Here is a 24,809-nt window from a genome sequence, read left to right as displayed (position 1 = left end):
GATGGATGGATGGATGGATGGATGGACAGTAATACAGGAGTAGGGAGGTCATAGTGCACTTTAATATTGCAGAACAGAAGGTATTTATGCAGGATTGGCAGGCTCTTCCCTTTTGCTACAAAACCTGTAATTTGCTGTCATTGTCATCACCGTGCCCACTGCCTCTGTCCTCAGGACACTCACCAAGAGCCCGTGGAGCCCTTCCTGAGCTGGGTTCAGAACTCTCTGGTGGAATGGATCGAAATAACTGCTAACAAATAACACCACCACTCCTTGTCTCCCTCCCAGCTGTGTCCACTACTCCTGTGAAGCCACCGAGTGCCAGAGGCTGGAGATGGAGAACGCGGTGCTGAACTGCACCGGCGGCACCGGCCGCGACAACGGCGCCCAGTGCAACGTCAGCTGCAGGACTGGCTACATCCTGCAGATCCACAGGGATGATGAGCTCGTCAAGAGCCAGGTTTGTCCTGCTGGGGTGATTTTTTTATGGTGCACAAGACCAGGGTGAGCAAACAGCTGTGATGAAATTGAGTAATAACTCAGGCTGGAGCCTAAAATCTCAGCCCAGCCTTGGGATAAGCTCTTATCCAAATGCTTGCCATCAGAACAGGAGCTCTTTGACTCTGCAGGAAGAGTTAATGGCAATGAGCAGAGCTCAGATGTTCCCTGAGTTTAGAAATTTTCAAACCAAAAAGTTTGTGTTCAGTCCTTCTTTGATCTCACTGGCTCTACTCAGCCGAACAGTGGGGTTGGTGTTTTGGGAGTAGGATGCTTGTGTTTTTGCACAACCAATTTCTGGGAAGAATACCTAATTTTTAGTCCTTGGATTGAGGCTAACAATGTATTAACTCCTTTGCAGTGTTTCAGCTCCCAACCACACCCTGACATGTACTTCATGTACATGTACTACATGGAGGGCACAGAAGAAACACCCAAACCTTTTTGCTTCCAGACAAATCACCAAAAATGTCCCCAAGCAGAGCAGGAAATGTTCCCCATCCTCTCTAACCTGTACATTAATAATCCAGTCCCACAAAAGCAGCACATCTTCATGCAGTGAGGGGGGAATTGAGGAAAACTAGCAATTTATTTAAACATCAAAAAAAAATGCAGGTGCTCTCTGCTGGGGGAGGTGGATGAGGTGCACGTGTGGCATGGCCCTGGGAGCAGGATGCTGGGGACAGGGGGATGCAGGGCTGACACCCCACTTTGTGCCCTCATGTCCAACAGTGCCACATCCTCTGAGTGAGACATTTCCTCCATCAGCCCCTCTGTCCCTGGCTGTGGGGGCAGCACTCACATCTGGGGCAGCACTCACATCTGGGGCAGCACTCACATCCAGGGCAGCACTCACATCTGGGCCAGGGGCAGCACTCAGCAGCCTGTCTGTACTTGTGAAATCCTGTGTTCTTCATAAGCTCTCAGAGGGGGGAGACAGAGTGGAGGGGAATGAGTCAGCCCTTTCAACTCAATTACAAAACAAATACAGGACCCTGCGAGCTGGGCCTCTTCCATCCTAATTGGCATCAGCACCAGAACCCCAGCTCCAGCTGAGCATTTTTACAGAACAGAAAACAAGTTCTCAAAATGAGCCTGAATGGCTGAACCAGGAAATTGTTGGAAGGGATCTGTACATGGGGTACATGGAGCACACAGGGAACCCAAACCAAATAAAACAGCCTGAGCATGCTTCAGCAGCCCTGTGTTATTTAAATGTAAGCATTACCTTTAGGGGAGGCTCTGCCAGCTGGGCATGGTTTTGCTGGGAGAAGTTTGGTTTCAGAGCCTTGATCAGACTCATATGACAGGAGCAGAGGATTTTAGCACCCCTTGCTAACGTGATTCACTGCCTATTACAACACGTTTCCTCTCACCCTGCTCTGCTATTGCACTTTGTTGTCTTTTTCCACCAATAAAACCCCCTCAGGCCAGTGGCTTTGTTTTGCTCAGTGCTGTACATTCACTGTTCAAGTCAGGGAAGGAGTGGAGCATCTTAAAGATGCCCATGACCAGCTAACCACATTAAACACATGCTTTTAAAGTTTTATTAGTGTGCTTCAGAGATCCGCTGGAAAGGAACAGACAGTTTCTTTCACTATCATCTTGTTTTATTTCTTTGTGTCAGGTGCTTCAAACTAGAACTTGTGGAATGTGTAGGCAAGAAATGAATTATCTGAGAAAGTCCAGGATCCACGGGCTGGATTTCTCATATCAAAAGGTGTTGTGCTTCTTCCCTATTTGCTTCCACACTCTTGGGTAGGAAGGAGGCTGGGCTGAGGTGAGGTCTCAAAGAGCAGACTGACCATCAGTGGCCCACGACCACTGCATGCTGCTGAAGGTGATTCACAGACCACTGAAAACACCTTTGTTTAGCATCTGAACCACATTTGTGTTCCATATTTTATTGAAAGACCAAAAAAAAAAGAAATATAAGGTCAAAGAGAGAATTAAAAGTGACATTTTCAAAAGCAGCTCGGTGATGTAGGGGCACAAGTCACCTTTCAAATCAATCTTCTACATCTAAAGGGTCCTTGAAAATCTTCTTAAGGGTTTCTGCACTTTTTAGACTCTGTGTGTTCTGAAGCCACCATTTTAATCAGTTTTAGGGCAAAATGTGCATTCATTCCCTCTCTAAGAAGCCCCCATTCCCAAATTCTGTTAAAACCCTGTAAAAATCACCAAACCCTAAAACTCACCAGCACTCTTGTGCAGCAGAAACTGTTTGCTGCTTGAAAAGAAAAAGAAAGCTGAGCTGTTTACAGACTCTTGGGCTCACTCTCATCCTCATTTAGGGACTTCAACAACAACAAAGGGGTTTGCATAGTGATGGAGCAAAATCCTTCATGTATCTTTCTCACAAAGAAGATCTTGGGGATGTTTTCACTCTCCCTCCCTGATTTCTTCCCACCCCCTCTGACAACTCCATCACTCTTTCTTGTCTTCTTCCTCTTCCCCCCCTTTGTCTTTCACTGCTTTCCTCCCCCTTGTCCTTCACTGAAAGCCCCTCTCATTCAGTTGCTTGTTGTCATCTCTCCTTGAAGCTGCCACCACCGCTGCTCTGGTCAAGAGGTGTTATTTAAAACCCAGCAGCTCCCTAATGTTGTGCAAAGGCATCATCAATCATGCCAGGAAAAGAAAGCGCTGCTCATGTGGGTTCAATTAGAGGCACAGTAGTGGGCAGAAGTGGAAGAATACTTAGAGGGGAGGGCACAGCTGTTCATTTTTAAGGAGAGGAAACTTCACACGTGAAGCATCGCTTGAAGAAGGAGCCGGCTGGGATCTTGGGCAGCAGGAAGGAGACATGAATTCTCCCAGGCTGTTAAAAGTCCCGAGGAACAAATCTTTCTGGCACCAGATTTGTTTAAGTTTGCATCCTCTTCACTGTACTGCACACTGTCTCTTTGGAGACCCCATTTGTTTCCCCCCTCTTTCCTCCTTGCCCACCCTCCCTTTTTGCTTGAGCCTCTTTTGGAAGGCAGGACGTGAAGGGAAGCAGTTGCTGTGATGCCAGTCAAAGCAGCACAAAGTGCCCAAAGTGACAGCTAATAAAGCAGATGAGAAAGCCAAGTGCTTCATGTGGGCTGCTGTGAGCTGGGTGACCTTGTCAGATCAGACAGGCGAAACAGGCACGTGCCTGCTCAGCTCCAGGTGGGAGGGCTGAAAAGGCACAGGCAGATGCTGCCACTAAGACCCAGCACCAGATCCAAGGGCTGAGTCTATCAAAAATACCTCCAGGGTGTGGTGTGGGGCTGGGGAGGGACAGGATCCTGCTCAGCAGCCAGGGGTGCTGTCCCTGGGCACTGCAGGGATCCCTCCCTCAGGTGTGACACCGAAAGAGGGGAAAGTCAAAAGCTGGTGGGTGCCATCAGCAATAATTTCTGTGGTAGGTTTGTCCTCTGTGCTTCCAGTCAGAGCCACTGGTCTTCATCTCCATTGCAGGAAATGCTCTCTGCTGTGTCCTGCTGCAAAATTACATGTCAAGTGATGACATGATAGACATGCTCTAAAATGTGCCATTATTATGTCTGACCTTGAAAACCTCAGCTTCCATCATAACCAAATGTGGAACAAATTACTGGGAAAAGCTGAGTAGCCAGGGTCTTTCCCCCATGGACACAGCTTCTCTGCTTGGGAATGGCGTTCCCAGTGTGCCAAGAAGAGGAAAAGCCATCAGGGTCTGAGAGATTAGGTCAGGGGGTTTGTGGGGAAGGTACCACGGAGAAAAACGCAGAGATGAGAATGTGGAGACATTAATTACTAACATTTTAATATCAAGGTCTGGAACAGGGGCACAGACAAAGGACAGTGCGAGTATGACTGTGGAGAGGGATCCCTTCCAAAGAGGGGCAATCCCAGACCCGTGGCATTTCCAGCAGGCTCTGGTGTCCTGCTGCTTTCTCCTAACAAAGACCACGGGCTGCAGCTGAAATACTCTCACAAGTGGTAGCTTGGGAAAAACATTCCTTTTGTAAGGTGTGACTGTCACACACAGATTCTGCTTTTGTTTAAATGTTTGTGTTATATTCTGGTTTCTGAGTTTGCACTGTTTCTTTGGTGTTCTGCAGAGGTACATCTGATGTGCAGCCCTGTTAGAGAAACTTCCTGGTGCACCACACTGTGTCTCAGCAGCCGCTATCAGCTACTAGGAACACTCATTTATTCCTAAACTAGATCACAGCAGCACCAATAACTTCATTCCTGGAGCTGAATCTCTTGTCACTGATAGACCTTCAGCACGGATCCAGTATCCAGCATGAAACTATTCAAGACCTTTGTCTTTTCCATAACATTTGGATAGCCCCTGACATCATTAGCTTGAGTTTATTGACATCCATAGCTTGGGTTTATGTTTTAAGTTCCAGCAGCCACGGTGCTGCTGTGTTATTTGATGACAGCAGCTGTTAAAGGGAAATGGAGGCTTTGTTGGATGCTGGAGCAGCTCATCCTGGAGTGCTGATGGTTTGCAAGACATGGGAATATGCTGTATTATCCCTTTTCCTGTAGCCACCACGCTGCAACCCCCTGGAATCGTCAGGACATCAACTGCCTACAGTTTATATAAACTTTTTAATGGTACAGATATTCTGATAAACAACAAAGGCAGAATTAACAGGCACTGGGGAGTGAAATGATTGGGAATATCACACAATATCACTTCACCTGATGGCTCTGAGTATCCCAGAATGTGCTACTCTGAGTTTGTAGAAAAGGCATTTTTTCCATCAGCAGTGCTCCTTGTTTAAATAAACTCCACAGTCTAGAAAAGGGGTTTTGTGCCCACTTGGGAAGTGTCCAGTTTCTCAGCTCTGGGACTGCTTTTTCCATTCTGAATGCAACCATATATCAAAGGGAGACAGGTCTGAACTTCTGTTGAAACCATTAGGGTGTTTTTGCAAAAAGGGAATCCAGGTCCCTTTGATGTGTGCTAGAAAAATTCCCTTTCCTTTTATAAACCCAGATCAATGGCCGGCGGTGCAAATCTCCTGTGAGCATACCAGCCCTGAATAAAATATTCCCTGGAGGCAGAGGAGTGCTGCTGTATGGCTTGGTCAGATTGCTCACCAGTATCTTCCCCTTCTCATGTTTGGGTTTCTCACATTTCTTAACCTCTGTTCCTTTTTTTTCTGGTGTGGAGGGAAGAGTTAGATTCTTCACTTCTAGCTTTTAATAATTTTCCATTTTTAATTAGAAAGTGGATATGTTGTTTACTCAGTTCTCTTTGCCAACATCTGTTTCTCCTTCAGTCACCCAGTAAATTCATCTTAGCTTTAGATGGGTGGCTCCTTTACTTCCCCCCATTTTTCTTCTTTGCCCCTAGCTCTCCAGGATTCCAGTGTGCTGTGCAGTTTGGATTATTCCTCAGATCTGCAGAAGTGTGGTTTCTGTGTAGCTGTGATGGTAGAATGACTTTGGGGAAGTCAGAGCACAGACACTGACCCTGTGTACAACCTCTCAAGTTCCAGGTGCCAGTTATGAGCAGGAGTTATTTGTCTCTTGGGTCTGTCTGTGGCCTGTTCCTGTGGACAAGGTCTGTCCCTCAGGATTCCTGTCCGTGGTGTCAGGAGAGCAGAACCCTGGTTCTGTGTGGAGCTTTGGGGCGCTCTGCCAGAGCAGCCACAGCAGCAGCTGTCAGTGTCTGCACACAGTGCTGATGTGGCCTGAGGCACTTCCCCTGGGATCCCCATCCAAGGGTGACTGACACCTCTCAGGAGAGCCTCAGATGAGAGTCCCAAATGGCTTCATGTCAGCCTGGCTTTTACTTCAAACCCAAGAATGAGTTTGACTACTCGGAAGCACAGGGGGATCCCCTTGGAGTGGCTGTGTCACCGCAAAAGTGACAAGGATGGGGGACAGCTGTCAGCTCCAAACAGCTCAGGCTTGTGCTCCTTTCTGATGGCAGGGCAGAGCAGCAGGTTCCCTGCTTGTCTCAGGAGGCCAGACAAGAGTTTGGATTATTTGTAGAGCTCCACTCTTTCTATGGAAGTGCTCTGGTGGCAAATCCTTTCTCTGACACTGTTTCTTACGAGCCTTGGTGGGTTTTGTAGCTGCTGTCCAAAGGATGATAGTAGGGACCAGACATGGCTGTGCTTAACTTGTGAGCCAAAGGAATGGCTATTAGGCTTGAAATGGTTTTGATCTCTCCCTTGCTGGCTGTGGTGGCTGTAGCCATGTGTCTTTTTCCAGACGGAGTCCAGCGTCACCATGACCTGCATGGATGGGAAGTGGAACAAGCAGGTGACGTGTGAGCCCGTGGACTGTGGTGTCCCAGACCAGTACCACGTGTACCCAGCCACCTTCAACTGCAGCGAGGGGACCACCTTTGGCAAGAAATGCTCCTTCACTTGCCGACCTCCTGCTCTGCTGAAAGGTATCGAGGGGTGTCTGCAGCGACCTGAGAGACACAGCTGAACAGACTGCTCCTAGGAATACATGTTACTGTTGCTGTTGGTTTAGAAGTATTCATGATATTTTAAGTAGGAAGAATTATGGGACTCTGTGGAAGGTTTATTTATATTAGAAGTTAAGTTCCTTTGCATTTCTCTATTACCTTCCTTTGACCTTTCCTTGATCGCGGCTGGCCAGGCAGTAGTGACAGGGAATATTGTTTCCATACAACCAAAACATGGAAAAGTCATGGGGATAAATCAGATTGAACTCTCTCATCTTCTTTCCCATGCTTTGTCTGTTTTCACTGTCTGTCTCCCATCTATGCCTCCTCCATGTATTTGGAAAGGCAAGAGAAGACTGAAAAGCCCCACATCCCAATGGCACAGACCCCCATTACTGTTTTTTTCTAATCCACCATCTCTCTTCTCCTTTTCCACACTCACTTTGCTCTACTCCGACCTTCCTGTCCTCTTCTTGTTTGGCACTCTTTACATTTTCCTTTTTTTTTTTGTTTTGTTTTTTTCCCCTAGAAATAACCAAGCTTGTTGCCCTCTGTCCTTTCCTCCTCTATTTTCTTCCCTTCTACTTTTCTGCTAACATCCTCATCCTCTTGTCAGCAACATCAACTCTTCTGCTCACTGGCACATTTCCCTTTCTGATCTGGTCCTCTGGAAGCAAGAAAAAATACTATTGTTAATTTGAAGGAACATTAGACCCAAATTATTTTGTCCATCTTGCAGTGGAGTAAATTTAACTGCTGTTGTCAACTCAGGTACAAGCACCACATAAGTTTTTTCTGTACCTGTGGTATCTCCTTTTCTACTGGGGTTCACTGCTAATCCCAAAAAGGAAGGCATGAGGAGTATCCTTCATTTCAGGAAAAGGCTATGTTGATTTCTTCATATATAAGCAAACTTAATTATTTTTAATTCTGATGGGAGATAGCCAAAAAGAGCCAACACACAGTCAAAGTTATCACTACTCAAAGGATAGTTAAGAGAAAACAAAGACTACTTTTTTACAAAAACCTCCTTTTTCCTGTTTATACACTCTTCAACAAAAGGTGTTTTTCCCTTTTAAGTACTTTAAATTTTTTTGAGCAGGCAGTGAAAATAATGATATTCATCATGACCAACAAGAGCTGATGAGTCAGGCAGGGGTAGCAGGAGGGATGACAACCAACCCCAGGTCAGGGGCTGCAGCTCTGGTGTGTAGCATCACTTTTTTATCCAAAAACACTGAGCTGTGAGGTAAAGGCACCGTTTAGTGTAGAGCCATCACTGATGACTAATAAATGTTGCCACTAAGCTTCTGGAGAACAGCGTTGGAATGACTCATGCCTAATTCAATCACTGACGTCATGACAGCCACTGTTGGTAATGTCACAGCTTATCGCTTTGCAGTGGCAAGTATGATATCACCACGGCTGGGCTGGATGCTGCTGCATGAGTCACAGCAGAGGAACATGCTGGTGCTCCAGAAAAGAGCTCCCTTCTGCACAAAATACCTCTGCAATCATCTGCAGTTGGGGAGGGGAGAGAGAAATCCGGGGCTGATTTAATGCAGCTTCTCTTATCTCCGAGGGCAGGGCAGGAGGGCTCCTCCACATACCTTCCTGAGCCCTCCAGAGCCTTTTGTTTTCTTCTTCTTTGAATTCCAGCCTCATGCCCCGGCTCTCTTCCTCCCCTCTCACAGAGATGGCATTGCTCCGGGGTTAGCAGTTTGTCAGTATTATTTCGGATAACTCCGAAGTTGGCTCACTGTTGAAAATATGCCTTGTGGGTTGAGAAGAGTTCCTGCAGCAATGCTCAGGGATTTCAATGGAATATTAGGGATTTTTGAAGGGTTAGTGGCTCATAGCTGTGCTTTGTTTCTTAGGAAAAGCTTATTCCTTTTCAACATATGGTATAAAATAACAAAGAATGTAAAATACACTGAGACTGGGCTACTTTTAGCTTAACCTTCTGAAGTCAAGTAGGTCATAGCAGAGGCAAATAGATCTATTGTACCTTTTACCTTTGAGGTGTTGGCCAAGAAAGCTTCCTGAGGAAAATGAGTCTCTAATGAGTATTATGAATCATATTTATCACAGTAGTCCCCAAGGACTGAGAGTCCCCAGCTGAGAATGGCTCCTCATTGTGTTGGAGTAGTGACTCTAATACTAACAGATGCTGCTCCAAAAGGTTCCAAATTGAAATAAAAGGGACAGATTCAGGGAAAAGATATAACACAGAAGCAGAATGAAGAATATGATGGCACCAAACCCTCTGTTAAAGCCATGGCTTTGGAGAGGAGGGGGTTGGTGTATGAAACAAGCTTCCTTTCAGAGAGGAACAAAATAAGGAAGAGAAATACAAAAGATGACAAAGCCCGTGTGGCTTCCCCTATGCTATAGCATTTCCTGAAATAAGCACTGCCTGCCTGTCACCTGAAAGCAGAGTCCTTAATGATTCAATGACATCATCTAGAGCAAGAGAACGCATAGGACATGTGAATGTTCAATGCACTTGAACTTGTCAAATCGGCTGAGGGGGCTTTTGATATCTTATGGGTGTAAGGACATTTCAAAAGAAAATAGTCCTGCTGAACGTTGTTAACTGTGCTCACTGCTCTTCTCAGGAAACAACAGCAACTTGACCTGCATGGAGGACGGGCTGTGGTCCTTTCCTGAAGCCCTGTGTGAGCTGATGTGTCGAGCACCCTCCATCGTCCCCAACGCGGATCTCCAGACCTCTCGCTGCCGAGAAGACAAGCACAAAGTGGGCTCGTTCTGCAAGTACAAATGCAAACCAGGTTACCACGTCCCTGGATCCTCCAGGAAATCAAGAAAGTACGTGAAAGACTAAAGCTGTGCCTGGTTCAGAAAGCCATGAGTTAAAATGGTTTTGGGAAGGGGTTGTTTATCACGGACTCTGTGTGCTGTAGGGAATAGCATGGAGCAATTCCTTCATGCAGATAGCTTTGCAGTGTCAGTTTAGGCACCCAGCTCACTTAGGCTTCTTTGAAAATCCTGACCAGTGCTCAAAAAACAGACTTTACCTTAGAAATACCCCTTTGATATGCAGCCTGGGGAGTCCCCTTTGAAACCCTGCAGAAAAGGATTAGTGCTGTCATATACTTCTGACTCTGCACAAACCCTCTTCAAACCAACCACAGCCCACAAGCCTGGGAAGCTGAGTTCTTGGCAGTTGTGTCCAAGGCCAAAAGAGGAGTTTAGGCTGGGCAGCTCAATGTTGGTTTTGCAAATAATCATTATTTTTGCTCAGAGACCTCATGACGCAGATTCACAACTTGTTCCCCAAGTGTTAAAAGCTCAAGCACACCCATCCCCTGCAACCTGCTAGCAAAGCTCGGAGCATTTAGAGTCTCCCAGCTGACTCAGCCACTCACTAAATGTTGCTTTTTTTTCTGCACAAAAAGGCGAGCCTTTAAGATCCAGTGCACTCAGGATGGCACGTGGCTGCCAGGGGCCTGTGTGCCTGTCACCTGTGACCCTCCACCTTCCAAGTTCCACGGGCTCTACCAGTGCTCCAACGGCTTCCAGTTCAACAGCGAGTGCCGAATCAAGTGTGAGGATGATGACAGCCAGTCGGTGAGTATCCCTAACCCAAATTGCCTCAGCACAAACAAGTCTGGCTTTATCATATCATCCCTAAGGACACTGATCTTGGAGAGGCCGAGGAACATTGAGCTCTTCCTAAACCAGGGAGATGCAGAAGGGAAAAACATAATTAAAGTTGAGGGAGAACCTGGAAATATTATTTTTATGACAGTAGTAATAGTATTTACTATTACCTGTAGAGGATTAGAAGTGACTGACTTAACTGTTTCTGGATAGTAAGTGGCAGAAAGATCTGCCACAGTGGCTTTATGATCTGACTAGAAAATAAGGAGCAACAAATGAAAGTAAGTAGAGTTGTGAGTTCTCTACACTTATCCCATTTATTCATTCTGTTTTGCCTTTCTTTTCTCTCCAGTTCTTACCATTGTATGTCTGTGTGACGTGTGATAATTTAACACCATAGGGATTACAACTATTCAGGTGAATTCTCTCTAAACTTCCATGTTTTTCTGGCTGTGAAGGTGTCATTTGGCATCAGAGGTCAGATCCTCATCTGGCACAAATCAGCACGTTGCCTTTGGCTTCCTGGGAGCTGTATTCACTGATATGAGAAGGTCTGGCCTCTACTATCTTATTTGAAATGCCTAGTTTTCCTCACCAGAGGTAATTATAGTTTGTGAGATAAGTAACTTCTCCCAGAAGTGCTGCTGCTGCTTCCTGTGCTTGGGAAGAGAATGTGGGGATGTGGAAGCTGCAGCTACTGCATGCACTGCTTGGAGCAGGGAGTGCTCTGACAAGGGCTGTTTAATATCAATCTGGGGACCTTGAGAAAGGTACCAGCCCTGCCCTAGGGCCAGTTATGTGAAAGACACCTCTGGTATCTGCTCCACAAGTTAAAAGCCCCTGTTCCCTGTCCTCTGGCCTGCCTTCTCCACAGGGACCACAGGCAGAACGCCAGCGTTTCACATCAGGGCACCTGGAAAAGTTTTCCTTGTTTTAGACTTGGAGTGAGGTTCTGAGCAGTGTGAAATGAGAAGCTGCAGGCATGGGTGCAGAGGGGGTGGGAGCTCTGGGGCACGGCAGCTGTGCCTTTCTGCACCCACCACTCGCTCAGAGGGGCAGCATGGCCTGTGCCGTGTGCCAGCACTGCCAGTGTGGGGAAGCTCCATGTGTGGACCTCCATGGCAATGACAGCTGGTGGAACAGGCTTGTGTTCGCTTCTAAATGAGGTGAACGTGGAGAGGAGCAAGCAGCGGAGTCAGGGTTACAGCAGTAATGAAGTGAGCTCTGCAAAGGGAGAGATACAACTCTGTCTGTTCACAGGGAGGGAGAGGAGTGACTTCTCAGCTGCGAAAGCACCTTGGGCAAAGGAGCAGATAAAATCTTGAGAAAGGGATTTACAGTGAAAAGTATTTTCAGATATCCCAGAAAATAGGCTGCAGAAGAAGAGCGAGGACTCCTGGCACAAGCCAGAACCACTTGAGAGGTGTTAATTATTTAAGGATTAAACCCCACTAAGTCTCTCTCAGCTATATAAGGTGATAATACACGTTGCATCCAAGCAAGAAACCCAGCAGGGATTTTCACAAGAGATTTTGCAGGTCAGGGCATGATGGACAGTGTGTTACTATAGCAATGGATATCCTGGGATCTCTGAGTATCTCTGCTGAAGCTATACAAGAGTACCCTCAAGCACAGCCAGCTCCAGGAACATAAATCAGGTTTCATGGCTCATCTTTGAGAATCATGTTTGAACCCTGGCATGGACATCACAAGGGAAGGGCACCACACTTGCTAAAACAGCAAATTGTGCTCAATTATAATTTAGCAATTTATTCCTGACTCTGTCACCATGCTGAAAGATCATTACTTGGCTGCACATACAGCATCTCTTAATCACCAGGAGCATAATGGTCATTTAAGCGGGTACCTCCCCTGGCACCAGAGCAAGGGTCTTCCATTTCTGCATATTGCACACAAATCATATCAACAGTCAGGCCTAAATTAATCAATCTCTGCCAAACTGGCCCTTAGGTGAGAATCACCAAGCTGGATCTCACCCTGAGTCCATCTGCTCCGTTATTCCTTTCATATGATTTCCTTATTACTTCTGGCAATGGCCAGATGTCTGGAGAAGGGGAAGCAGGTCCCACACCATTGTCTGCTGCTAAGACCACTTTGCATCTCACTAAAAATTGTGTTCATTAACAAAGCTGAGCAGAAAAAAAGGGAAGCATTAGGATATTAAAGGTGAGACTACCAATGAAGGCTGAGCCCTCTTCCATGCCAGTACCAGGGGCTTGTGCAGGCCCCTGTGATGTAAACTCACAATGGCTGTGAGTTGTGGGGCAGAGCTCCTCCAAAAAGTTCATCAGTCCTGCAGGGATCCCAGCATGGACAGCACATTAAAGGATCCCAGAGATACCCAGCAGAGTCCAAAGATCAGGGTGGGGAGATTGCAGGCAGTGAGTCTGGCAGGAAAAGCGGGTGAGGAGAAGCAGAGATCCTGCATGACTCTTCCACCCAGTAATGCCCCCACAGGAGTTCTGGAGCCCAAGCACACCAGACATCCTCCTGTTGAATGGCCCACATTGCCCCATGGCAGTCGGGCTCGCAGATCCCACAGAACAGCTTGTTTGCACAGAAATCCCCAATGCCGTGAGGATAGATCTGACAAAAGATTGCCTGTGCAGTGCTTTGTTGTTTTTAAAGGGCATGATATTTCCCCTCGGACTTTGGTATTCATTCTTCAGTATCATACAGAGAATCTCTCCTATAAGAGAAATGTCATTTTCTATTCCTTGCCCATTCCCACACCAGAGGATTTTTTTCGTCCTTCCCACCTGCCTCTGTGCGTGTCCATCTCAGCCCCTTTGCCTGCTGTCACTCAAGGCAGCCAAGCTCTAAAGAGCACGTTCTGCCCTGCTAAGCTCATGTCCTACTCTCCCTTCCTCCTTCAGATGGCCATTGGGGATTCTTTCTCAAGACAGATGATGTAACTGGTTAGAAAATGTGAAGAGGAAAAAGTTTGTCTGCATTCAACACCAACCTCTCTGTAACAAGAAGGAAGGCAAATGGGGTGAAGGCACCTTTATTGCAACAGGAGTGGGGCTGTTGTAAGGTGTAGACCTTGCAAGGGGCTTGTGAAGACCTTGAATTGCCCAGAAGAGATGAGTGTGTTTGTGTGTGTGTGTGTGTCAGCACTGCAGGTTTCCTTTTCTTTATTCTTTGGAAGAAAACTCCTTCTTTTCCCCCGCCAAGGGCTGGCAGTCCCAACCAGGGGCTTTCCCAGCTCCAGCAGAACTTTGCTCTCACAAAAATGAGCTGTCCTCCCTTCTCACCTCTCAGCCTCTCCTTGCTGTTTTTGTGTCAATCCTCATTATCTCCTTCCCTCATTCCCAGGGCCGTGGGAGCAACGTGATCCACTGCCGGAAGGACGGCACCTGGAGCGGGTCCTTCCACCTGTGCAGGGAGATGCAGGGACAGTGTGCTCTGCCCACCCAGCTCAACAGCCACCTGAAGCTGCAGTGCGCCGGCGGCTACGGCATAGGTGGGTGAGCACCCCCAACACCTGTCCCCAGACAGGAGCAGACAGCAGGAGACCAGAGGATGAGAGGATGGGAATGGCAGGGAGGCAGGAAGGGGGCTTGCAGTCCTTCGAGTCACCTTCTGTGGACCTTTTTTGCCTGAGTGAGAACGGGAAGCTTTTCAGGGAAATGCTTTCAGGAAACGTGAAGCTCTGAGAGGCCAGGCAGCATGTAACATGCTCTGGTTTCATGGTGCTTTCTTGGCCAGCTGGTTTTCAGGGGCAGCAGCATACCGGGCTGTGCCACAGACACATCCAGTCTGCAAAATACACAGAGGGATTGTACCTGCTTTTTCTCTAACACTTTCAGAATGCCCCACTCCTTCAGCCACGTGCAAAAACCCGCACTCCAGGAGCTAAAAGGCAGGGAGGTGACAAGAGAATGCAACACTGGGATAATTCAGCTCTCCCCAGAAACATTATGAGACCAGCTGAGCATTCCTTTTGGTATGATAGTTGTTTAGGAGCTGTTTTAAAGGGTTTGCTTTTCTCCTTCTTTCTGGGGTACCTGTTCCTTGTGCAAGGGGTGATGACCCCTGTGCTCAGCTTGGCTTTGTGTCACCCAGGCACAGGGAGGGACAGACACTCTGAGCTGTACACACTATATTGCATTTTCAGCCCCCATTTTGGGGGTCTCCCTGCTGTAAGGGCTGCAACAGGAGCTGCACTGCCTGCAGCCCACACAGGTTTGTGAGGCCCCTTCCTGCAGCCCCCCTCCCAGCCCCTGCCATCCCCCTCCTGCCTCCGCCTGTCCCTTTGAACTTGGAGAAATTTCCTCCTTGCGCGGCTCCCTCATTATATCGCAGCCATGCGGAGGACTACGAGCCTCCTTGTGTTCCCTCCCCGGGGAGGAGAACACGACCTGGATGAGATCACCGCTCTGTAATGATGCCAATTACAGATCATATATCAAAACAATTCCGACCCGCTCCTCTCCATGAGCACGGTGGAGCGCGGGAGAGCGAGCGGCGAGGAGGCTGCGGCGACTCTTAATGTGGAGAGGCGTTTTACCCTTGAGACGAGGTTACCTCCAGGGCCAGACAGGTTTTTGCAAGGAGAGAAACCCCAGGTCCTGGTTTGGAGGGGAACATCTCAGTGCTGGGCGCCTGCCAGCTCTCGCTCCTGTCACAGTGACTGTCGGCAGGTGCCAATCCCAGGGACTGGTGGGCCTGACCCCAGGATGGGACCACACAGCATCCTGGAGGTGAGGGATGCATGGGGCAGATCCCTCACAAGAGTGTGGCTCTCTCTGGAGAGGGATTTAGAGCTCAGAGAGGGCACAGTGGCCGCTGGCTCTCATCCTCAGCAGATGGAGACATACCACACACTTTGTAGGCTCACCCAGCACCAACTTTCTGGAACAGATGTTGGGGTTTTCCTCTCTTCTTTGCATTTTTGAAGGCCTGATCGATGTCCTTTTGAAAAAGCATCCTCCACACTCATGGGGAGGAGCCAGTCATTCACTATGGGGGTGGTGTCAATAGGCCTGATCCAGTAGGTCCTTGGAGCCACTTCCAGGTGTCCTGGGAGACCAAAACAAACCCCAAGCTCTCTCCCCTTCTTTCCAGCCTAGGGTCTGGCTGCTCCCACTGACTCCTCCAAGTGGAGAATGTGAGAAGGCAGAAGCAGGTGGGAAAAATAATAGCAACCAGTCGTGGTCACTATGAATCCCACACACCTTCAGTAATTCCTCAGACACCTAATCTGCCCTTCCAGGCTGAGGCGTGTGTTGAGCCAAAGGTTCAGCTCCCCAAACCAGTGCAGAGATTAATTCCTCCCCCAGCGCTGATTGGAGTGCAGAAATCCTAATGACATGTTTGCAGCAGCTGTGCCATTCAAGAGTGATTTTCCAGGGGGGAAATGGTAATGGTCCAACACACAAGGGCTTATGGTTGTGTCACCACAGGGCTCTGGGATATTGCTGCAGAGTATCACAGCATGTTTTAATAAAGAAAGGACAGGATTCCCACTGGGCATGACAGTTAATCAGAGAAAAAACAGGTTTATGTGTGAACAAAGCCACCATTACCTTTCTGTGTACTTCTTATCAACTGTGGGACTTGGGTGAGAGCTGGTCTACAATATCATTAGGCTTGGTCATCCTTTGGAAGATTATTATTGGATGTTTGTAAATCTGACAGATCAAACAATAGGTTTCTGCCATGTCATAGGTGAGATGAGTTAGACAATCTCTCCCTAATCAGCCCCACTGCTTGAAAGGGCAGTTGAAATGGAAAAACCTTCACATTGTCTTGATGATCTGAAAGCTCCCCCTTCCTGGAGTTAATACCAGAGAAATACTTAGATTTTCAGCTTGTTCCAAAAGGCCCTGGAATACCTGCCACCCCTACGCACTCCTGCTTAGTGCAGGGTTGTACTCAGCACTTCACGTGTGGCTAGGAGATATGTGATAGTTATGGTTGGCTGCTAATTGCAATTTAGGAAAAACGAGCTGTAATCCTGTCCTTCAGCTGGAAGGATGCTGGAAGGGTCAGAAGCTGCTTGCTTTACCCTTTAGCTTTATCCCCTTTGTGTTTTGAGCAGGCACGGAGTGTACCACCTCCTGTCTGGATCACAGTCACGAGCCCATCCTCCTGCGCGTGAACGAGACCGTGCAAGACATCCAGCACTGGATGAACCCTCAGAGAGTGAAGGTCAGTGCCTGGTGACTGCACAAACCACGTCCTTTGTTGCATGTTTATGAGCAGTGAGTGATCTGTGTTACCTGTGGTTAATTCGATGGGTGGGAAATGGGGAATTTGGACTTTTAGGAAAAAATTCCTGATTTTTCTTGTGTCTGTTCCAGTAATGTGGTGGCTTTCTCTCCAAGTGGTCTTCTCTCCAAGTTGCTTTCTCTCTGTGTTTTCCAAGTGAAAGTCAGTTCAAGGTAAAGGCCTGACATCAGTGGGGTTTGATCTGGAAATGGGATCCATGCCACAGGAAGATGTGACAGACAGCCAGAGAAAGGGCACTGGCCAGGCATTATTTTCTTCCTCCTGTTCCGTATTTTGCATTCTTTGGGTGGCAGGGCTGGATTTTTCTGTGCTGCTTCTGGATGACAAAAGAAGCTGATACAGAGGGTTTTTCATTTCCCGACCCCTCGGAGCTGGCTGAGTGCTCCCCCCGCCCCTCTGCCCGCATGCAAGAGCTGCCTGCTCAGCACAGCCCCTTCCAGAGGTCACCACTTCTCCCTCCTGCCTGCTGCAAATGCACAGCCAGCATTAACTGCTCACAGCTCCCTGTCCTGAGCGTCCTCCAGCACACACCAGTGTGCTGTGCCCTGATGGGGACGTGCACACACACATTCAGCCCCGCTGGCAGCAAACAGCTGCTGGGTGTCATGCCCACACTTGGGTGCCAGTGGGAGGCACACTCACTTAACTCTTCCTGGAAACCCTCAGGTCCCTATGAACACGCCAGGTGTTTGTGGCTTTATGGTATTTCTGCAGGTGTGGAAGTCTAGCTGGACACACTCGAGCACGTGGTGGCACATCAGGTGTCACCAGCGTGCAAGTTACTAACAGTGCTTGAGCAAACACCTCTGGCTTTTACATACTTGGTCCTGGTTTGCAGGAGTCTGTTTTACACACCTGAACTCCATTAAGAAGGAGAACAAGCAGCCAACACAGCCCCAGCATATCCTGAGCAGCTTTGACAGTCTATTTGCTTCTCTACATGCTTAAATGTGTGCCCAGGGTTTGGGATTTTTGAAATCTGGCCTTGGCTGTGGGTAGCAAGTGGCTCCAGAACTCTCCACCACTTTGAACTTCACTGCTTCACACAGAGCAAGAGAATAAATCTGGGAAAAGAGTGGGAAACCTAAGTCCAGAGAATATGACAAGCTCATAATGTCCTTCCCAGCTTCCCATTCGTTCCAGACGCTGAGGTTCTGTGACTGCCTTAAGCCGAGGCTTTGCCAAGTTTCTGGCAAGAAACATAAAGAAAACCCCTATCTCTGTACGAGGGGCAATTTCTCACTGGCCCTTTCCTGAGTGCCAGACTTTAAAGTGGTTTGTAATTCATGGGGAAATAAAGTGACAGCTTCCCTCCCGTTCTCTCTGCACTCCTTCACTTATTGATGCGGGTACGTGGAGGGAGCTGTAACGAGTTTTATACCTGCAGGTCTCTGGAGGGCTCATTAGGCAGCAGGGAAAACATAGAGTAGTAAAGGGGGAGACAAGGGAAGTGAGGGATGGAGGAGAAATCATGGTTTCCAAGAGCACAGCGGTAAATAAGCCCATTTTTTACCCTGATGGTGAAGATCTTGCAAGTGCTTTAGTCCCTGTGCAGATACAAGTTCCACCCCACAAATGCTTTGTAACTAGAGGGTGAGATTTGGGCTGAAAAACTTGTGTTGGGAGGGAAGACGTGCCAGAAGGGATTAAAAAAAAAATCCTTCATTAAAAAATTGGTAGCTGTAAAACATCCATCTTACCCAACTCTGCAGATAAGGGGATGTCACCCACGGGGAGCGGCGCCTCTTGGGGCACCACCGGCAGAAACTGCTTCTGGTGGGAGTGGGGACACCCTGGAGAGATGGGACTGGGATGCCTTGGGGGAAGGTCCCCATGGCAATGTGTTGTATATCATTAATAACCCATGTCTCTGTTTATGGCCAGTGACAGCTCTGCTGCTGTGCCATATGAGCACAGGGAGCAGCTGGTTGCATTTACACGGCGAGGCTTTGTGCATCTCAGAGAACTTGAGTGACGCAAAGGAAACACTTTTTGTTGCTTTAATTTCAGGCACAAGTAAAGTACAAATGAGGGCAGGATGGGGAGAAGATAAAGGCAGGACTGATCTGTGGTGCTTACCTTTGAGGGGATGGGGACAGAGAAAACACAGGGAGAGCTGACAAGAAAAAATAAATAATTTGTCTGTAGCAGCTCAAGCAACATCTGTTATGGAAGCAAAATGGAAAGAAGAAACTATCCCTTCTCTGAGGGTTGTTTAGAGCAGGGCTGTGCAAATCAGTTGATTTTTCGGTTCACTCAAAGTTTTCTTAAATTGGGAAAAAAAAAAAGAAAACAAAAAAAACCTCCCTAATCAAAGTGACTCTTTTGTTATTGTGATTTTTGGTGAACCAAAAAATTGGAAGAAAAAACATGTTGGTTTGAACATAACGTAGTATTTCATTTCCAAGGAGATTTTGTAAACTTTTTGTTTAGTGAAAATGAAAGAAAAAAACAAAAACGCACCAAAAACTTAGAAATTAAATGTCCTCTCAAACAATAAACAACAACAGATATTTCATTTCACAAAATGTCTAAATATTTCTGTGTTTTTCAGAATTGGTTTAGGTTGAGTTGCTTTGTTGGGTCTGAAACAATTTGCTGAAATCAGTATAAGCTGGCAAGTGTCTTCCAAATCAGTATTTTCAGCAAGAAAAAAAAAATAAAAAATCACCTGAAAACTTTAGTGTCCCTGTTCTGCTGTGGGATGTGTTCAGAGCAGCCAGTGCTGTCCCCACGATTTTCCCTTCACTGTGTGTGGCACAGGGAGCTGCTGAAGACACCGATGGATAGAGCTGCCAAGACTGACTGCAGGCAGTGGGGAGAAAAAAAGGGAAATATCTCTTAGAGACAGCTTGACAGCTCCTTCCCATTGACTGCAGAGAAACAGAGCAGACACCTCATTTCTTAGGTTGTCTGAACTCGGGTTCTTGCCTTAGTGCTGAGCAGGGACAGGCTAAGTAGTGTGCAGGCATGTGCATGCCTGGGAGAGCCTTCCAAGGCTCTGCATGTCCCAGCTCTGCTGGGCTGAGCGTGGCCATGGCCCCTCTTCCCTGGGATTAAAAATGCCCAGAACTCGTTAGTGGGAATGCTCCTTAAATACTCCCCTAATCATTTAAGCTTTGCACTTTTTCTCCTTGCTTCCCTCCCCATGTTTGTTTTTTTTATTTGTTTGTTTTTCTTTTGGCTTTGCTTGGTTTTGGTGTTGTGGTGGTGTTTTTTTTTTTTTGAGAGAGAGTTTTGGGTTCATTTTGCAGCAGGGAAACTGAGTCACACAACAGTGATGTGACCTACTGTGGTGCAGCAGCTCCACTCCTGGGAAGGCAGGAGATCCCATTCCATCTGTAGCTGCTGTCACACATAAAGCCCACGGTTAATTGTCCTTTTCCTTTAGTGCCTGAGGAGTGAGCTAGCTGAGAGCAGGAGATGCCAGTCCCTGGGCTCCAGCCCGGGGGGCACTTGACCCATCTAAGGTGGAGGAAAGCTCTCCTCCTGCATCTCTGGGGGAAACCTGATCCCTTCTGCAGCCCGAGAAGGGTTGACATCATTGTGTTAGTCCCACCACGGGAGGGAAGGCACCGGAGGCACCGGAGGCACCGGGTCTTCCTTCACAAGGAGAAAATGACAGCTTGATTTGCTTCCTTGGCTCTTTGTTGCCTTCTGTGGGAGCACAGCCCAGCTCCCTCTCCCTTGGCAGCAGATGGAGGCCCAGCACCCACGGCAGATGTGGCAGGGTGGCGTTCCTGGGGTGGGGACAGGACCCGAGCCAGCGCAGCCGGCTGCACAGCTGTGCTGCAGGAGCCCATGCACCAGGGCAGCAGATGTCACCACGGGGTCTGGAGCACAGGGAAGGGATGGGGCTCCCAGGGGCAGTGACCAGATGGGCTTTGTTCCCCAGGCACCACCTGGCACGTGGCAGATGTGGGGCTTCCATACACCTCTTCCCACTTGCATTGTTGGCATTCTGAGTCGCCCTGTCCATGCACACCATCAGATCATGCTCATGTACCACCTTTGACCATCCTTGCTTGATTTCTATACATTTGTTTAATTCAGGTGCCCCATGCAGCACCCTGTGGTATCTGTATGCCTGTTTGCACTTCAGGAGGCAGAAATGATGCCCAGCAATCCAAATCATTCCAAATTTCTTGGTTTTCTAGCCCAGTCTCTCCCTGTGCTCACATCCTCTCTCCCAATGCACCACACACAGCACAGCAGCAGCCTGAGGGTACAAACAGGCTGAGGGGTGGGAACCTAGGGTTGGGAAGACCAGAAAGAGGAATCAGGACTATGGCCCAGGGTCCTTCCCTCTGCTCCAGCTCCAGGAATGTCAGCAGGATTGAATTCAGTTCTAGTGGTCTCTGCTAGCAAAGGATGACCCAAAGTGGGGACCAAGTAACTGCTCTGAAGCTGTTGGCAGGTGCCACTGCAGAGGAATAGGAATGTCCCCCTGACCCAGTGATTAACCTGTCACCTGGCTGTCCTGTGCTGTGGAGAGCTACCTGGAGCTGTGTTCCCATTCCCTGGAGGATGCTCAGCCCAAGGCTGTGTTTGGGATTGAGGATGACCTTGAGTGAGAGCTCAGAGCTGTCTCAGCAGGGACTTCACCTCCCATCCATTCCTTTAAGGGAGGTGCTGCTGTTTTAATACTTGAAGGGTCGGGAAAACATTCAGCGCATCCTCTGCGAGGGATTGCTCTCCTGTGGAAAGCTCCTTTCTGCAGAGCCTGGTTCAGGGCTGTTTGGTTTCTTTTGTTCACTCTGCATGCTCACACACTCACACAGAGCGTGAGGTTTTGTAAATATTGATGCTTCTTACCAGGGGAATGTGAGGTGCTCTTTGGAAGTGCACTTCTTCCACTTATTGTCTGCTGGCCTTGGATACAGGAGACAAACTCCTGAGTTTTTCCACTTTGTTCTAATTCTTGGGTTCAAATGCTCTTGAACTGCTTCCTTTACTCACCCTGCTCCCGCTCTGTTGACTGGCCTTGTTTATTTTCAAACCTAGAAAAGTTTCCTTTCTTTCCCCTCTGAAGTGCAATAAACAGAAGAGGCAGGGGGGAAAGAAAAGCCCTCACCATTTGTGGCAGGCAACAGCCTGGAAATCTCCAGCTGTCTGTCAGGAGCGCGCCAGGGGAACGTGTGACACCGCGGGGCCCCCGCACCTTGCAGCCTCCCTCCCTCCCAGGGGATAAACAACATCCTCCCCTCCCCAGCCACTTCTCTGCTCACACAGACAGGCCCTGTTGCGAGGCAGGTGGGGCAAGCTGGGCTTGACTAATAGTGGAAAATCCGAGAGCATCGGAAAGATAAACAGCCCCAGCCAGATAGTATAAAAGTCCTTTTTTCTAGCGCACGCCAGGTAAGCCTCAAATGACAGAAACTGTAAAAACAAGCTGAGGTTCCCTTGCAGATGGATTAAATTAGCCCTCAGATGAACAGGGGAAGGGATGGCTTGTGCATTGGGTCTTCCCAAATGTTAATCCCTTCCTTCCACACGCCCCAGCCCCAAGCCCATGTTTTAGGTGAGTGCCTGTGTGTTTGTCTTGCACAAATGGACGCTGTAGTGCTTCATCCATGGGCAGTGACCCCAGAGGAACATTGTGTCTGATGTCCTGCTGGATGGATGGGAACCCTACCTCCACAATGCCCATGGTGTGCAGCCATCATCTCCACTGACCAGACAAAGTTTTCACTCTTTAAATCTAAGTGTCCATGCCTATGTCTGCCCTGGCTGTGTCATTGTGTAAGACAATCATCATTTTTGTCCAAAACCGAGTGTGCAACGTTTTTCTGTAGACGGGGTTGGTAGAGAAATGATTATGAAGCTCATAAAATGTAGCAGAGGATGCTGTCCTGTCTGGAGGTGATCCTGAAGGTGTGTGGTGGGAGGTGCTTTTATTTAAGATGCTGCTAAAATGTATCTGAAAATCCCTTCCATCTTCAAGAAGCAAAGGTACAATGGGTGAAAGAACACAGTGCTTGGCAGCACCAAAGAAATCCCTAAATTAATTCCTAGAATGCCTCCCCCCTACCCAAGAGCAAAAGTGGACCTGTGCCTTTGCCTTTCCCTGCCACGTTCCCCCACCATGAGTGAAATATTGGACATGACATTTTAGGAGAACCTCAAATATTATTTTAATCTCAAATGCTCTGTTATTGCAAGTGTCAAGTCCAACACTTCTTGTAAATACCTGGAGGACAGCCAGGTCCTGAGAACACAAGAGGTGTTAGGAACTGAACTTCATTGGTTAAGTACTGGAGAGCCATAGGAGCCAGCACACCGACTTTCTGTACACTGATTTCTTTGTCTTAACCTGTTGCTTTTTCTTTATTTTATTTTTTTTTTTTATTTCTTCCCTCCAGAGTGTTGTCTGCACTGCAGGACTCAAGTGGTACCCTCACCCTTCCCTGATTCATTGTGTTAAAGGCTGTGAGGTGAGTTTTACTGTAGCTCAGGTGGTCCTTGGTGACTCTCCTAAATCTTAAAGAAACAATCCCTGCAGGCACATGGGCTGTAAATTCTGGTTTTCAAGTGGGGCAGGCAGGATTTTGCCCTGACCACCCTATCACACAGACTGATCTCCTGTATCAGTTCTGACACTCAGTAGGAAAATCAGTGGTTTTCCCAGAGATGATGGTTGGTGACTCTCACAGGAGTTAAATGATCAAGCAGCTCAAAAACATTGGTTGACCAAAAGAATTTCCCAGAATCTGTGAGTTTCTGGGAAGTTGCAAAAGCCTCCTCTCTTGTTTCCCCTTGATCTTGACTTGTTTGAGGGACAATTCTTTCCAAGGCCAGCTAAGCTTTGGGCATTGGTGTGGGCAGAGAAAGTTTAGGAAAGCCAGAGATGATACCAGTGGGTGGACAGCACAGCTGGACAGTGAGCAAATCACACCTCCCTCCACTGGCCACCTCTGTCTAAACCAGAAAAGAATAATCAGAAACATGCAGTTACACTTCAACTGTCATACACTTTTAGAGTCTTGCAAGTTACTTGAAAAAAGTAATTATTTTGAAGGACGCTGTTCCTGCCAGCAGCAATTTTTGAAATGTCTGAGAAGACTGAAGATGCTTCTGGGGGTTAAACAGGGCTGGAGTGTCTCTGTCTGGGTCAAGGCACTCCTGTAGTTTCCATCATTCCAGCCCTTGAGTATCTCACATCAAGAAGTGATGGTACCTCGTAGTACCTCTGGAAGGTTGGGAAGCTCCATGAGCATTTTGGAAATGAGCTGGCTCACAGGCAGAGGCACAGATGGCAAAGGGCAGTGGCAGAGCTGTGTCTTCCCTCCGTGTGTCCTGACTTGCTGCCACACTGACCGGGCTCCCAGCACCCAGTAACCCAAGCACACTGAAATTATTTGCCCACAGTGTCAGAACATGGGACTGAATGCCTGAACATGACACAAAGCTCCAGACCACACTGCTGTGGGATGTGATTTGTCTTGAAGTGAAAGACAGGTTTCCTTCTCATACAAATGTTGTGCCCAAGAGGGTAATAACTCTCCAACAATGTAATAGTTTCTGTCTAGCTGTTCCCTAAATGAAAAGCATTCTGCTGTCAGTGCTCTGAATGTCATAAGCTGTCTCACGCATCGCATTCATGCAGGCTGGCTGGGTGCCCCCATTCTCCAAAGAGAGCTGAAATATCATCCAGCCACCATTAAAAAATGCCATTCAGGTGCTGATGCACCACTGGGTATCCATCCTCCTGCTGTTTAAGGATAGTTGTTACTGAGACAAACTTTGCAATGATGTAATAATTTACCAGAAGCCATTATTACTGACATGCTTCTTCTCAGCATTTTCTTCCCTTCCATCACTGCTAATTGCCAGAGCCCTCTGCATCAACAGGAACTTTCTTCTTTTCAACATTCATTCAGTGTCACTGCATCGTGATCCATCATCTGGGATGGCTTTGCCCAGACAATTGATAATGGCCTTTAGCATCATTTTCAGAGCACGATGCTTCCAGGATCCACAGATGGGCCAGAGCTTGGCATTAAGATTTCAGAAGAAATGCCATCTTCACCAAGCCCCC

General features: G+C 47.8%; 1 protein-coding gene across 1 annotated transcript in view; it reads left to right on the top strand.

Moving 5' to 3' along the window:
* The window catches only part of PAPPA (pappalysin 1), a 176,950-nt gene that overhangs the window by 132,707 nt on the left and 19,434 nt on the right, over window positions 1-24,809 (top strand). The window contains exons 14-20 of the mRNA XM_015645237.2: window positions 289-460; window positions 6,685-6,868; window positions 9,508-9,718; window positions 10,309-10,480; window positions 13,853-14,000; window positions 16,581-16,690; window positions 23,134-23,205. Coding sequence (XP_015500723.1) covers window positions 289-460; window positions 6,685-6,868; window positions 9,508-9,718; window positions 10,309-10,480; window positions 13,853-14,000; window positions 16,581-16,690; window positions 23,134-23,205 — 1,069 coding nt within the window. The remainder of the gene's footprint in view (window positions 1-288; window positions 461-6,684; window positions 6,869-9,507; window positions 9,719-10,308; window positions 10,481-13,852; window positions 14,001-16,580; window positions 16,691-23,133; window positions 23,206-24,809) is intronic.

Source organism: Parus major, chromosome 17 (assembly GCF_001522545.3).
Source record: "Parus major isolate Abel chromosome 17, Parus_major1.1, whole genome shotgun sequence".
Classification (NCBI taxonomy): Eukaryota; Metazoa; Chordata; class Aves; order Passeriformes; family Paridae; genus Parus; species Parus major.
This window is presented reverse-complemented; position numbering and strand designations above follow the sequence as displayed.